Genomic DNA, 14,216 nt, shown 5'->3' on the forward strand with positions numbered 1-14,216 from the left:
ACGTGATCAATCAAACTTAGACCAATACCTCATTCGCAAAGAAATAATTAGCACTGGTCTCCTGATGTTTGATGATAAACCTGAGAACTACTGGGCATGGAAGGCTTCCTTTATCAATGCCATTGGCAGCTTGAACCTCACCTACAGCCAGGAGTTAGATTTAATGTCCAAGTGGCTGGGACCAAAGTCTGCAGAGTTGGCCAAACGAATCCGTTCAGCCCACATCCATGAAGCTAAAGAAGGACTCTCAATGTTGTGGAAGAGGCTGGAGGAATGCTATGGGTCAGCTGAAATCATTGAAGATGCTATGTTGAAGAGGTTAGAGGAATTTCCAAGGATTGCAAATAAGGACAACCAAAAATTACAGGAACTAGGAGATCTATTGCTAGAGCTGGAAGCAGCAAGAAGAGATGGATTCCTACCTGGACTTTCTTACCTCAACACTCCCCGGGGAGTCACTCCTATAGCGCAGAAGCTCCCTATATACCTTCAGGAGAAGTGGATCTCAGTTGGCTCGAAATATAAGGAAGACTTTCAAGTTCGATATCCTCCTTTTCACGTCTTTGTAAAGTTTATTCAAGATCAAGCAAAGATACGAAATGACCCCAGCTTTTCTGAGCTTGATGGTGGTTCAAACAGGACAGATAAACTACAGAAAGAAATCAAACAATCTGTGTTCACCAGAAAAACTGATGTGTCCAAAGCAGATGCAGGCAAGCAAAACAAGGAGGAGAAAAGGGTTGAAGATCCAGACAGAGTGTGTCCTTTACATAATAAGCCCCATCCTCTAAGAAAATGTTATGGCTTCCGCAACAAGAGCTTAGAGGAACGGATAGCCTACCTCAAAGAGAAACACATCTGTTTCAAGTGTTGCGCCTCAACAAGACACTTTGCCAAGGACTGTGATAAAACTGTGCAGTGCAAAGAGTGTGACAGTAGTAGGCACCCAACTGCTTTACACCCTGGCCCAGCAGTAAGAAAACCAGAGAGCTCTGCTGTCATCAAAGATCAAGGCGGGGAGCGAGACGAGAAAGAGCCTCCAGAGGTCAAGTCAAAATGCACGGAGGTGTGCGGGAAGGCAGTTGGCGCCCGATCATGCTCCAAAATATGCTTGGTCCGTGTATACCCTGCAAGTCAACGAGAGAAAGCTGTTAAAGCATATGCTGTCCTCGATGAGCAGAGTAACAGGTCGCTGGCCAAGAGTGAGCTATTTGACCTGTTTGGCATTGGATCAGGTGCCACTCCTTACACCCTTAAAACATGTGCAGGGGTCATGGAAACATCAGGAAGATGCGCAAATAATCTTATTGTAGAGTCAATAGATGGCAGTGTACAGATCCCACTGCCAACATTAATTGAGTGTGATATGATGCCCGATGACCGTGCAGAGATCCCCTCAGCAGAAATAGCACATCATTATCCGCACCTCAAGCCAGTGGTAGATAAAATACCAGCTATAGATCCTGACGCAGATATTGTCATGCTTCTCGGCAGAGACATCCTACGTGTACACAAAGTACGTAGACAGTACAATGGACCCAACAATGCACCATATGCTCAGAAATTGGACCTCGGCTGGGTCATTGTCGGAGACGTATGTCTAAAGGGAGTCCACAAGCCAAGCAGCATTAATGTCTATAGGACCAATGTCCTACCTAATGGACGGACGTCGTTCCTGAGTCCATGTACAAGTGTTATTCATGTGAAAGAAAAGTTCGACAAGAACACACCAAGGTCACGTAAAGAGACAGGTCTCCTGGAAGATGACACTGATGAACTTGGAAGCAACATATTTGAGAGGACAAAGGAGGATGAAAAAATAGCATGGTCTATTGATGACAAAGCCTTCCTTGAGATCATGGACAACAATGTCTACATGAATGATGCTAACACCTGGGTAGCACCCTTACCATTCCGTTTCCCAAGACAACGTCTGCCGAACAATAGAGAGCAAGCGGCAAAACGACTGTCATCTCTATGTCGCACACTGGAAAGAAAGCCAGTTATGAAAGAACAATACACAGAGTTCATGCAGAAAATATTTGAGTCAGGACAAGCAGAGCTAGCTCCACCATTGAAGGAGAAGCAAGAGTGCTGGTACTTACCAACCTTTGGTGTCTATCACCCTCAAAAGCTGGATCAAATACGCGTGGTGTTTGATTCTAGTGCTAAACACGGAGGCATTTCCCTCAACAACGTCCTCTTGAAAGGACCAGACCTGAATAATACCCTTCTTGGAGTCCTTATTCGCTTCCGCAGAGAGCCGGTTGCAGTGTCCACCGACATACAGCAGATGTTTTACTGTTTCACAGTCTGGAAAGAACACTGTGACTTTCTAAGATTCTTGTGGTCCGAAGACAACGACTTCACAAAACCAGTGACTGAATACCGAATGACGGTGCATGTGTTCGGTAACAGCCCTTCGCTAGCTGTGGCCATTTATGGCTTGAGAAGGGCAGCTGAAGAGGGAGAGAGAGAACATGGTACAGATGCCAAGCAGTTCATAATGAGGAACTTCTATGTAGATGATGGGCTTGCATCATTCTCCAATGCTGAGGAAACCATCACCGTACTGTCAAATGCAAGGGAGATGTTGGCACAGTCAAGCATCAGGCTACATAAGATAGCATCTAACAGCAACACTGTTTTGGATGCTTTCCCCCCAGAAGACCTTGCCAAAGGCCTTAAGGATCTCGACCTGACATCTGATCCACTACCACTCCAACGCAGTTTAGGCCTCAGATGGGACCTTCAAACAGACAGTTTCTCCTTCTGTGTGTCTGACAAAGAAAAGCCATTTACAAGAAGGGGAATCCTTTCAGTGGTCAACAGTCTCTATGATCCCTTGGGGTTCGTGGCACCTGTCACAGTTCAGGGCAAGGCACTCGTGAGAGATGTCTCCACAGAAGAGTATGATTGGGACACTCCGCTACCAGAAGACAAAGCAATCCAGTGGAATGACTGGAAAGATTCCCTGAAGGAACTTATGCAGCTCCAGATCCAGAGAACCTACATCTCTGTTTCTCTGCTCGCCACAGTATACAGAGAGATTCGTGTGTTCTCAGATGCATCAACTATGGCTATATCAGCTGTAGCATACCTCAGGGCATTCGATACAGAAGGACACAGCCATGTCGGGTTTATCATGGGGAAATCCAAGCTGGCTCCACGTCCTGCTCACACTGTCCCTCGTTTGGAATTGTGTACAGCCGTCTTGGCGGTGGAAATTGCAGAGACGATAATGGATGACATCGATGTAGAGATTCACAAAGTCAAGTTCTACACAGACAGCAAGATCGTACTGGGCTACATACATAATGTGTCCAGAAACTTCTATGTCTACGTGGCAAACAGAGTGACAAGAATAAGAAGGTCCTCTACCCCAGAGCAATGGCACTACATCAACACCAAACTTAATCCTGCAGATCACGGATCTAGGTCTGTCTCAGCGGCTCTCCTACCAGATACCAACTGGCTGACAGGTCCAGCTTTTCTAAGAAATCCAGAAGTAGATGAAGTTCCACAGCCAGAGGCATTTAACCTTCTGCATCCTGAGACTGATGTAGAAGTTCGCCCTCACGTTTCAACCTATGCTACGAAAGCCACAAGTGGACTTATTGGCTCTCACCGGTTTGAAAGATTCTCCAGCTGGAAATCTCTTACTCGAGCAATAGCCAAGCTTGTCCAAAAGACTAGAGTCTTCTGGAAAACTTCAGACGGTATCCAGAGAAAAGATGAACTCCGTCAAGCAAGACTGGTCATATTGAAAACAACACAACAAGATGTGTACAAAGAGGAAATGAAAAGCCTAGCAAAGGGTGAAGAGTTGTCTCGACACAGTCCGCTGAAGAGTTTGGATCCCATCTTTGACGATGAAGGATTGCTGAGAGTCGGAGGTCGGAATTCATCAGCAGACATGACCTGGGAAGAAAAGCATCCGATCATTCTTCCAAAAGACAATCACATATCTACCTTGTTGGTACGATACTACCACGAACAAGTGGCCCATCAAGGCAGACACTTCACTGAAGGCGCAGTTCGGACAGCTGGACTGTGGATAACAGGAAGTAAGAGACTTGTGTCAAGTGTGATAAACAAATGTGTCACCTGCAAAAGAATGAGAGGAAAGCTTGAAAAACAGAAAATGTCTAACTTACCTGCGGATAGACTTACCTTGAAACCTCCTTTCACGAACGTAGGACTGGACGTCTTTGGGCCTTGGACCATCTCAGCGCGCAGGACAAGAGGTGGATATGCAGAGAATAAATGCTGGGCAGTCATGTTCACCTGTCTGAGTACACGAGCGGTACACATCGAGCTCATAGAGACAATGTCAACCTCCAGTTTCATTAATGCCTTAAGGAGATTCACCGCCATCAGAGGGCCTGTGAGACTCCTGCGTTCCGATCAAGGCACAAACTTTATTGGAGCTTGCAGAGAACTGCAAATAAACTCTGAAGACCCGCAGTTGAAAGCTCACTTGCAGGACAAAGGCTGTACCTGGATATTCAATCCGCCACATTCCTCTCATATGGGAGGTGTGTGGGAAAGGATGATCGGCATTGCACGCCGCATTTTGGATGCTATGTTGCTTAAGGACAACTGTCGCCTCTCCCACGAGGTACTTGTGACACTCATGAGTGAAATCATGGCAATCATGAATGCAAGGCCTCTAGTTCCAGTATCGTCTGATCCTGACATGCCAGCAGATCTCACGCCCGCAATGTTGCTTACTCAAAAGACTGATCCAGTATCTGCTCCTCTAGGGAACATGGATCTGAAAGATCTCTATAACAAGCAATGGAGGCAAGTTCAAAGTCTAGCCGAAACTTTCTGGAAACGTTGGAGACAAGAGTACTTGGCGACCCTTCAGCCACGCAGGAAGTGGAAGTCAGAAAGACCAAACTTGCAAGTAGGCGATGTGGTACTCCTCAAAGACACTCAAGTAAAGAGGAATGAGTGGCCCACCGGCATCATTGAGGAAACCTTCCCCAGCCGTGACGGAATGATTCGAAAAGTGAATGTGAAGATCATCAAACAGGGTACCCCTAAGGTTTATTCCAGACCCGTTTCAGAGGTCGTACTGCTCCTCAGTAAAAAGACATAGTGGTATCTTAAAATACCAGACGGGGAGTGTTATGCCCCACAATGTTATTTTCTAAGACACCTAGTGGTGGAAATCAGTTTTGCAGTTTGTGTTCTATTTTGACCCTCCTGTCTTGCCGTAGTCAGCTTAGTGAGGGTGTGTTTCAGAGAGCAGTAGAGAACAGTTGAGAGCAGATGTCAAACAAACAGGACGTACTGCAGGCTTTAAGCTTTCTTTTCGACTTTGAAGACTTTGAAGGTCTAAACCTGTAAGTTTATGAGAATGTAACATGCATATGTATATTGTGACACATTATTTGTGCATTTTCAGTTTAAGACTGCTTTAGTAAGATATTTGTGCCCATTGTTTAAAGCTAATTACTGGCAGCATTTTGTTGGTTTGGATGCTACGTAAACATGTATGTTGTATATAGACGTATGCTGAATGTAAAATGTTTGTTTGTGTTTTTGTTCACAGTTTTACAAAATATACGATTGATCCTTCACTAAAAAGACCTAAACTACACTAGACGCTTGGGACTCTTTTTTTCATCAAGGATTATATCATGTTAGCTATCTGCTAAACTAACCAACAAAAAGCAAGAGCAGAATAATCCCTCTCATCTCATGCCCTTCCGCCTGCTCTGATGTCTATAAAATAGACATGTCTGTGTTTACACATTTTTTTTGTTTTTTACATTTTCACCAAAGCATATCCAATACATGTAGATTAGAATCATCATAGGTCCCCTTTAAAAACAAACATGGCAGTCAAGCGCTGCTAAAAAGCCTCACAGTATTGATTGCTTAGGTATAAAAGTCAGCCATTATGAGCATGAAAAATACCGTGGTTAATGGGGCAAAAGTGGTTTTGAAGGGAATTAAAGAAAACGATGATTTGCCTTTTAACTTTTTGGTCATGTTTTTTTTTCCTCGCTCCTAATCTATAAGCGCTCCAGACGAGAGCTGCAGCAGATACAGAGCAGAAAATGGGGCAAGAACAAGTCATGTCTCCATACCTACGGGCCATGTGTTATAATTTCCAACTCAGTGCGCTCTGTCAAGTCAGCTGTTACACGTGCGCTGAGAGAGGCGGCTGGCGTTTTGTAAGGAGATAAAGCCTCAGGATTGTTGCGTGGGGGAGAAGAGGAAAGATAAACTGCAGCTTTTACACATGGCACATATGCACTTACAAATCTAAATGTTCCTCTTCGCTGATGCTCGTAATAAAACGTGTAAAAAAAACAACTATTCGCTGAGCTTCCACTTTAAATGTTCCTCTGAGATAAATGTTCTATTGCTGTGTTGGACTGTATACATGACTTTGATTAATTCAATTTTAACAATATAAAATAGTAAGAACATGCAATATTCATTGGATTAACAGACCTAGGGATGTATAGTATAATTTATTTGAAAACACTATTGTTTAATTTGTGCTGAATTTTTTTTTGTTGACGTTTAGATGCACACTGCATGCCCTGTGGAATATATTGCAGTTGTCTAGGAATGTGCATGCATGCATTTGTCTTCTTGCTTTTCAATCTCATTAAGTTCATTGAATTAAATGGTGCCTTTACATAACTGTTTAGTTTAGTGTCTTAAATAAGCAATTATATTTCGATATGTCTTGCTTTTGTTTCCTTACAATAGTGGATTTTCAACTGATGACAAAACAGTTAAGAAACACATAGACGTTTCCCTTTGTCATGAATGTCTATGAATTTGTCTATGAATATGAATATTCTCATTGATCCAGTTCAATGTATCCTCATGGCATTCAATCGATCACAACTGGACTGTTTAGGTTATCTTGGAACTCTTTCCGTCTCTCATACAAGCAAGCTCCATCAGTTTTTGGTCAAAAACTAGACTGATGAGCGCTATAGTTTGAGGTGATGGCATTGGATCCAAAGTATTTGTCCTCTAAGGTCGTGGTAACCCCTCAATCAAGAATGGTTTTGCTTTTTTGAGATGTAGAACTACAGTCTAACGAGGGGGATGCCACCTAAACGACTGTTGTTGATTGGCAAAGGTCTACATTGCAAACTAGTGAAACCACGTCCCCTCAGCTAGAGTTATCTTATCTTTGGATGGGTACCAAATTCAATACTTGTAAAGGTACCGAACTGAATTCCGTCGGTACTGCCAGGTAACAATTCATGTCAAATAAAAAACATATCTTATTTAGATACCGTTGTCGCACATGACATCACGTCCGGTTGTAGACTCAAGCACTTAGCAGGGAAATAGGCATATTTGTAGAACACTGCCTCTAGGTAAATTTGCAGTTTTCGACACCAACAAAGCAAGCAAAAGTAAGGCTCCAGTTTTCAAAATGTGTGAACTTAATGCTCATTTATATTGTATATGCCATATACATCCTATTGATTAGCTTTAGCAATTTTACATGGCGATTTCAACATCTTCAAATGTGGTAATGAAAACTACAACTAAGATGCACGTTACAATCAAAAGGGCTTCAAAAAGTGTGATACTACAGTATAAACACTTTGTATGACTCAACAAAAGATAAGACCAGCACTTTCAACTTGTTGTATTGTCACACTAAGGACAAACTGAAATGGATGAGACTCAGAAGTGGAAGAAAACAAGACAGCACAGTTATGATTATCAGCTCAGTGTTAAATGTTAAACAACAACATGAAATTTTAGTATTCAACAAATGAGCATGTATTACCATGTGAACACACACAATAGTACCATAAATTGGTACCAATGAGTCATATCTAGTTTTTGAGCATGAACTAATGAAGCGTGCTTGGATGAGACTTCTCCTTCAAACTTTTTTTTAAGACAACCTCAACAGTCCAGTTACGATCGATCCATTGCCCTGTCAATACATTCACCAGGATGAATGAGAATATTCATGAACCGTAGCTTTACGGTCAATTATGTTTCATAACAGTAAGTGATAAATAACAATTTTTTGCAATTATTTTAATTGTGTGCTATCTCTCTAAAGACAACTGAGTCTTGTCCAATTGAGAGTGTGGTTCAGTTACTTGAGTAGCATCAGAATGCAGGGCTACTATTACTGTTGTCACTTCTGTTAATCTTCTCATGAGACTTCATTAGGGCCTTCATTTCAGTCTTCCTAATGGCTAGGCTGCTGTTAATTAGAAAGATTGAAGCAGGATTTGAACCAAAGGTTTATACTACTGTAACTTGCCGGGGCTTAGAGTGAGAGGAAAGGGAATGAACCGCAATACTTTCTGCAGGAGTAGTTGGCTAAAAAGTTCAGAAAACTACCGTAATTTCTGGGCCATAGAGCGCACCTAAATATAAGCAGCACCCAACATAATTTTTGTACAAATGTTATTTTGTACAAATTTTGGCTGCACTCATATATAAGTCGCATATGTACACACTTCCGGGTCGTGCACATTTTGTTGTTTTTTGTCTACATGATGAGGGTGAGTCCATAAAGCACTAAATGGCTGACTGAATGACTGTGTGAGTGTATTTGATTCAACAACAACAATTTCATTGGTCCGCCTTGACCGGTTTCAGCAATTTCATTGGTCTGATGTGACGAGGCTAAATTTATTGGCGGCATGTGAAGCTTGTGAACCTGGAAAATCTACAGGTTCTAAGCGCAGAGTTCAAAGCATGGGGAAAAAGTAGAGTCTTATAGTCCAAAAGAAACAGTAAGATGATTTGATTACAAGGTAATGTTAAGTGCAGCAATATGTTTTCTTTATTTGATGATATTATGATGTAAATGTTTGTGCTAATGTCAGCATCGCCGCAAAAGGGCAAGGGCTGAAGCTGCACGTGTAAAAGCTACATATGCGAAGCGGCAAATAAAGATAACAGTTGAAAAAGCCTGTGTGGATGCCACATTAAACGCATTAAGAGGAAGGTGAAGCCGAAGCTTTGTTAGCGGCTGCACAAGTGTTCGAAGCAGCCGCATACCAAGAAGATAGTATAAAAGGGCCTTACATGCACCTCAAGCATCAGATGTTTTGCACCTCACACAATCTCAAAATGTCATTGCCAGGCTCAAATTAGCAGCTCACAACCCCTTCAAATTCCAACCCAACATGGGAACCAGCCCACAAGTCTCACCCAGTTAACTGCTTACGATCATCTACCACACTGCAGCAACAAAACTGATCGATCACAGGGGCCTCTAAGCACACCTAATGACATTTCTGATCTTGTCACCTACCTAGCTGGCCGTGACCTAAATTGATCGGGGCTAGAGATGTTCGACAATCGACCAGAAAAATACCTGTCTTTGAAAGCTATCTTCTGCAATGCAGTTGAGGGGTTGAAGCTTAAACCAAGTGAAGAGCTTGATCTACTAATCAAGTGGCTTTGTGAAGATGCACTGCAACATGCAAAACGAATTAAAAGTAGAGCATGCTAACGACCTGACAATGGTGTGGCAGCGGTTATATGAGAGTTACGGTTCTCCCAAGGCTATTGAAGCATCTTTTTTCACGGGACTAAAGAATTTCCCCAAAATCCATAACAAAGAATACCATCAATTACCATCGATTACTTCGTGGACTTCATGAAGAAGATTGTTCGTAACGATCATGCGGAAGTTGCACCTGCACTGGAAGAGGACTAAGTGGGTTGGTACCTACCAAGCTTTAGAATCTATCACCCCAGAAAGCCGGGACAGATCAGGGTTGTGTTCGACTCAAATGCACAGCACAACCACTTCGCTTTGAACGATGCGTTGCTCCAAGGTCCAGATTCAAACAACAGTCTGATTGGGGTCCTACAGTCATTTAGAAGTGAACCAGTTGCCATTATGTTTGACATTCAGCAGATGCTCTACAGCTTATTGGTCAGAGAAGATCATTGTGACTACCTTAGGTTCTTGTGGTTTCGTGACCATGATCCACGGTCTACATGTTCGGCAACAGCCCTTCGCCAGCGGTGGCAAAGTATGGGTGAAGGAGGACTGCCATGGAAGGAGAGCAAGAGTTTGGTGCTGAAACTCGACGCTTCTTGGAACGTAATTTCTATGTGGACGATGGGCTGAAATCATTGACGTGCTGAAAAGGACACAAGACATGTTAGCCCAGTCAAACCTCAGACTCCACAAAATCAGTTCCGACGTGTCAGATGTCATGAAAGCTTTTCCAGGAGAAGACCTCGCTAAAGGCCTACGAGACCTTGACATTGGTCAGGATTCTCCTCCACTACAACATAGTCTAGGTCTGAGATGGGATCTACTTACAGACAATTTAATCTTTAATGTAGCAGTGGATGAGAAGCTTTTCACACGACGTGGTGTACTTTCGACCATCAACAGCTTGTTTGACCCCCTAGGATTTGCTGCACCGGTCAGTATTCGTGGGCAGACTATCCTCAGAGAGCTTACCACTGACACCTGTGAATGGGAAGGCGCTATAAACGCTGCAGGCCTTTGGATAGTAGGAGGAAAGAGAAAACCAGCAGAATCCACGTCTATGATACATGTCGTAAGTTAACCAATTTAGTAGGGGCCTGTAAAGTATCACAAATTAATTCTGAAGGATGCAAGAACAAGAACGGTGTGAACTGACAGTGTGACATATTTCAGTGTGGTTTGTAATTAGCTGTTATTAGCACCCTCTACTTGTAATGTTGATTTGTCCCCAGTCAACAAATACTGTTGTAAACATTGAAGCGGCCATTTTGATGACTGCAGTGAATTGTGAAGGCAGCTAAATTCAATCTTCCTCCATCCTTTTTGGTTTGCTAATCAAGAAGCACAATCTGTAAGTTTATTTGTCTAGTTATGTGATTAGGGAATGTTTAGTTTTGTACCTGTTTGGTAAACAGGTATAAAATAATGTCAATAGAGCTTATCTTTGTTTGTAAACATGTAACCAAGAGTACATTTGTATTGTTTTACAGTTTTACACGGCTTGAAGAGTGTTTAGCTTGCCGCATAGCTGTGTATATGAACGCACAGTGAGGGCAGAAGATGTAGTGAAGTGAATTATATTTATACAGTGCTTTTTTCTAGAGACTCTCTCTTTACATAGTGAAAGCCATTATCTACATCTTTAAGCTACATTTAAATCAGTGCGGGTGGCACTGGGAGCAGGTGGCAGCGTCTTGCCCAAGGACACAACGGCAGTGACAAGGATGGGAAGCGAGGATCGAACATGGAACCCTCAAGTTGCTGGCACGGCCGCTCTACAACCAAACCACGAATGTTATTTTAAGGGACGTTGATCAAAACAATACAAATTGGGGGTGTACCGATCCTATATTGATATTAAATATTGGTCAGATATCAGCAAAAAAACAAGTATCAGATGATATCAGCTTGCATCCAAAGTGTTCGATATAATCTCAGATTCAAACAGTCCTGCAGCGCATTTACTTGTGTAAAGCTAGAGAGCTAGTAAACATCTATATGTTAAGGTTGGTCTTTTCTTGTACTTAGTGAAGTCATCTACAAAAGGTAAAAATGTTAGGCTGTAAGCTACAGGAGCTAGCAGCTACACAACAGACGTACGAAATAATAGGACGTATGAATAAATATTGCAGTCTAAAACTTCTCATGTCAATACAAACAGGTATCAAATAATTATAGTTACATATTACTTACAGATACAAGGCGGAGAAGTTTATTAGAAAGTAAACAGCAACAGAGTCATTCAACTCCCTGTAATGACCCTAATTTAATGATCACTATGTGTTGCCAACATACTTGCCAACCCTCCCGATTTTTTCGGGAGACTCCCGAATTTCTCCCGATTTCAACCCGAATAACAATATTGGGGGCGTGCCTTAAAGGCGCTTTCCTTTAGTGTCCTCTGCAACCTGTAGTCACGTCCGCTTTTCCTCCATACATACAGACACACAATATATATGCGGCTTTAACATACACATAGGTGAATGCAACGCATACTTGATCAACAGCCATACAGGTCACACTGAGGGTGACCGTATAAACAACTTTAACACTGTTAGAAATATGCACCACACTGTGAACCCACACCAAACAAGAATGACAAACACATTTCGGAAGAACATCCGCACCGTAACACAACATAAACACAACAGAACAAATACCCATAACTCCTTGCAGCACTAACTCTTCTGGGACGCTACAATATACACCCCCGCTACCCTCCCCCCCCCCCCCCCCCCATCTCCCGAATTCGGAGGTCTCAAGGTTGGCAAGTGTGGTTGCCAAACACAAATCAACACTCCACTTAAGAAGCATAAATCTGCCATAAGTTTAGCGTTTTTCATACCTACCATTGGTCTCTAACTCTGAATAAACTCATTTGATCAAATCTGTTCTAACATTCCACCCTACAAAATAATATCATAAACTACATCTAAGATGCACTTTACAATCACATAACCTGATACGTAGATCGTATCAGGTTAATATCAGTATCGGTCAACACTCAAGGGTCCAATATCCATATCGTATCAGAAGTGGAAAAGTCGAATTAGGACACCCCTAATACATATAGTGGTAGCCTAAGAGTTTTGCACATTACTATATTTTTGTGACTAAATTTAGAAAAAAAAAGAAGCATGCAATAAATGAAAGAAAAAATACCATTTAGAATAAAATGATAACATCTGCCATCACTCGTGCAGTTTATTGCACACGTTTCCAAAACGATGCTTCCCTGCTGCAACATGCTTTTATTTCGCTCTAGCAAGGTCTTGGGGGATGTGTTTGAAAAGAACTTTGGGCTAAGTTGTGTTTCCTTCTCTCTTGCTCCTCCTTGTCAGCTGCGAGTGATCACTACCTCATAGGCAACAACATCACAGTCGCCGTCTTGGGGATAGTCATTCCTATCGGTGAGTTATCTCCACTTCTAACTGTGTTGTTTGCTTTTTTTGCTTGCCTGCTTTCCCTCCTGGCTTCTTCTATGATTGTTGTGTGATAGTCACGTGTATCTGTGTGTGTGTGCATGAGTGTGACTTAAAAAGTCTTGATGAGTCCACCTGCTGGATTAATATGACTTAATTTGTGGTTTTAAAGACATAACATCTAGGGGTTGTAGCAGAAACATATTTATAAAACGCTGTGCTATTATTCTATAATACAGCCCCCAGGCCCATGGTAAGAATAAGCCATTATAGGACAGTCAGTCTGGTGGCCTTTGTAATGTTCACTTTATGTCATCATTAAAAGGTTTCCAGCATGTGGGCAATTCAGTTTATGCTTTCTCATCACATTTTGACCGGCTACAAAGCCACTCTGAGCCTACAGTGTGTTCCCACAGCAATCCATCGTGTGTCATGACCCAGTTCTTGAACCCAGATTGTCAATTTGCTGGAAATCAGATTTTGAAATGGATAAGGCAGCTAAAAGGCCAAATGAAAATTGATTTTGGGGGGAGGGGTGTTGTAGTTCTGCTTTTATTTTAAGTTCTTATTTGAGCTCCAACAATGTCAGCTTAGTGCATAAAACCACCACATGAAAAACCCTGAACAAAACTAAATACGCTTTTGTTTTGACTCCTATATTTCCACACACTAAGTACAAAAAAATTATTAAGCCGCACGCACCAAATTTTAAAAGAAAAAAATATTTTTACATACCGTATATTAGGTGCACTGGACTAAAGCCACAGATTTACAGTCGTGGTCAAAAGTTGACATACAATCCATACTTACTAAACCGTCCAATGTGTAATGTCTGTAGGAGTGTTTTCATGCATATTTGTACGCGTTTTTGTAACGTAATCAAGCTTGCGTCGTTAGCATAAGCGAATATGCTAACACATTTACAAGTGTCACAGTGTTAGTATTATTAACACACAATGGCATTCTTTTAGTATTGTTTTAATCTCGTAAATTTACCAAAACGTCACTGTGGAGTTATTGAGTCTCTTTAGCTGATTGGAGAGCTAGCTTCCGCAGCTAGTGGGTCCATAAGGATGACTTCTGTTTTGTTTGATCAGCCATTTTACTGCTTTTTACAGGCGCCGTTTGGAAAAAAATAAGGTATGCAAATCTATCCATCCATCCATTTTCTACCGATTGTCCCTCTCGGGGTCGCGGGGGACTGAAGCCTATTCCAGCTGCGTTCGGCCAGCTCATCGCAAGGCCATATGAACATTTACACATATCTTTCATATCGATATAGAGTCGTGGTCAAAAGTTTACATACACTTGTAAAG

General features: G+C 42.1%; 1 protein-coding gene across 8 annotated transcripts in view; it reads left to right on the forward strand.

Moving 5' to 3' along the window:
- Positions 1–14,216, forward strand: part of lrp8 (low density lipoprotein receptor-related protein 8, apolipoprotein e receptor) — a 410,737-nt gene that overhangs the window by 368,162 nt on the left and 28,359 nt on the right. For 7 of the 8 annotated variants that reach the window (XM_062028225.1, XM_062028222.1, XM_062028224.1 and 4 more), the window contains one exon: positions 12,820–12,888. The exons of the other annotated variant lie outside the window; for it this stretch is intronic. In XM_062028225.1, the coding sequence (XP_061884209.1) occupies positions 12,820–12,888 (69 nt within the window). The remainder of the gene's footprint in view (positions 1–12,819; positions 12,889–14,216) is intronic. 8 annotated transcript variants of the gene reach the window in all.

Source organism: Entelurus aequoreus, linkage group LG19 (assembly GCF_033978785.1).
Source record: "Entelurus aequoreus isolate RoL-2023_Sb linkage group LG19, RoL_Eaeq_v1.1, whole genome shotgun sequence".
Lineage (NCBI taxonomy): Eukaryota > Metazoa > Chordata > Actinopteri > Syngnathiformes > Syngnathidae > Entelurus > Entelurus aequoreus.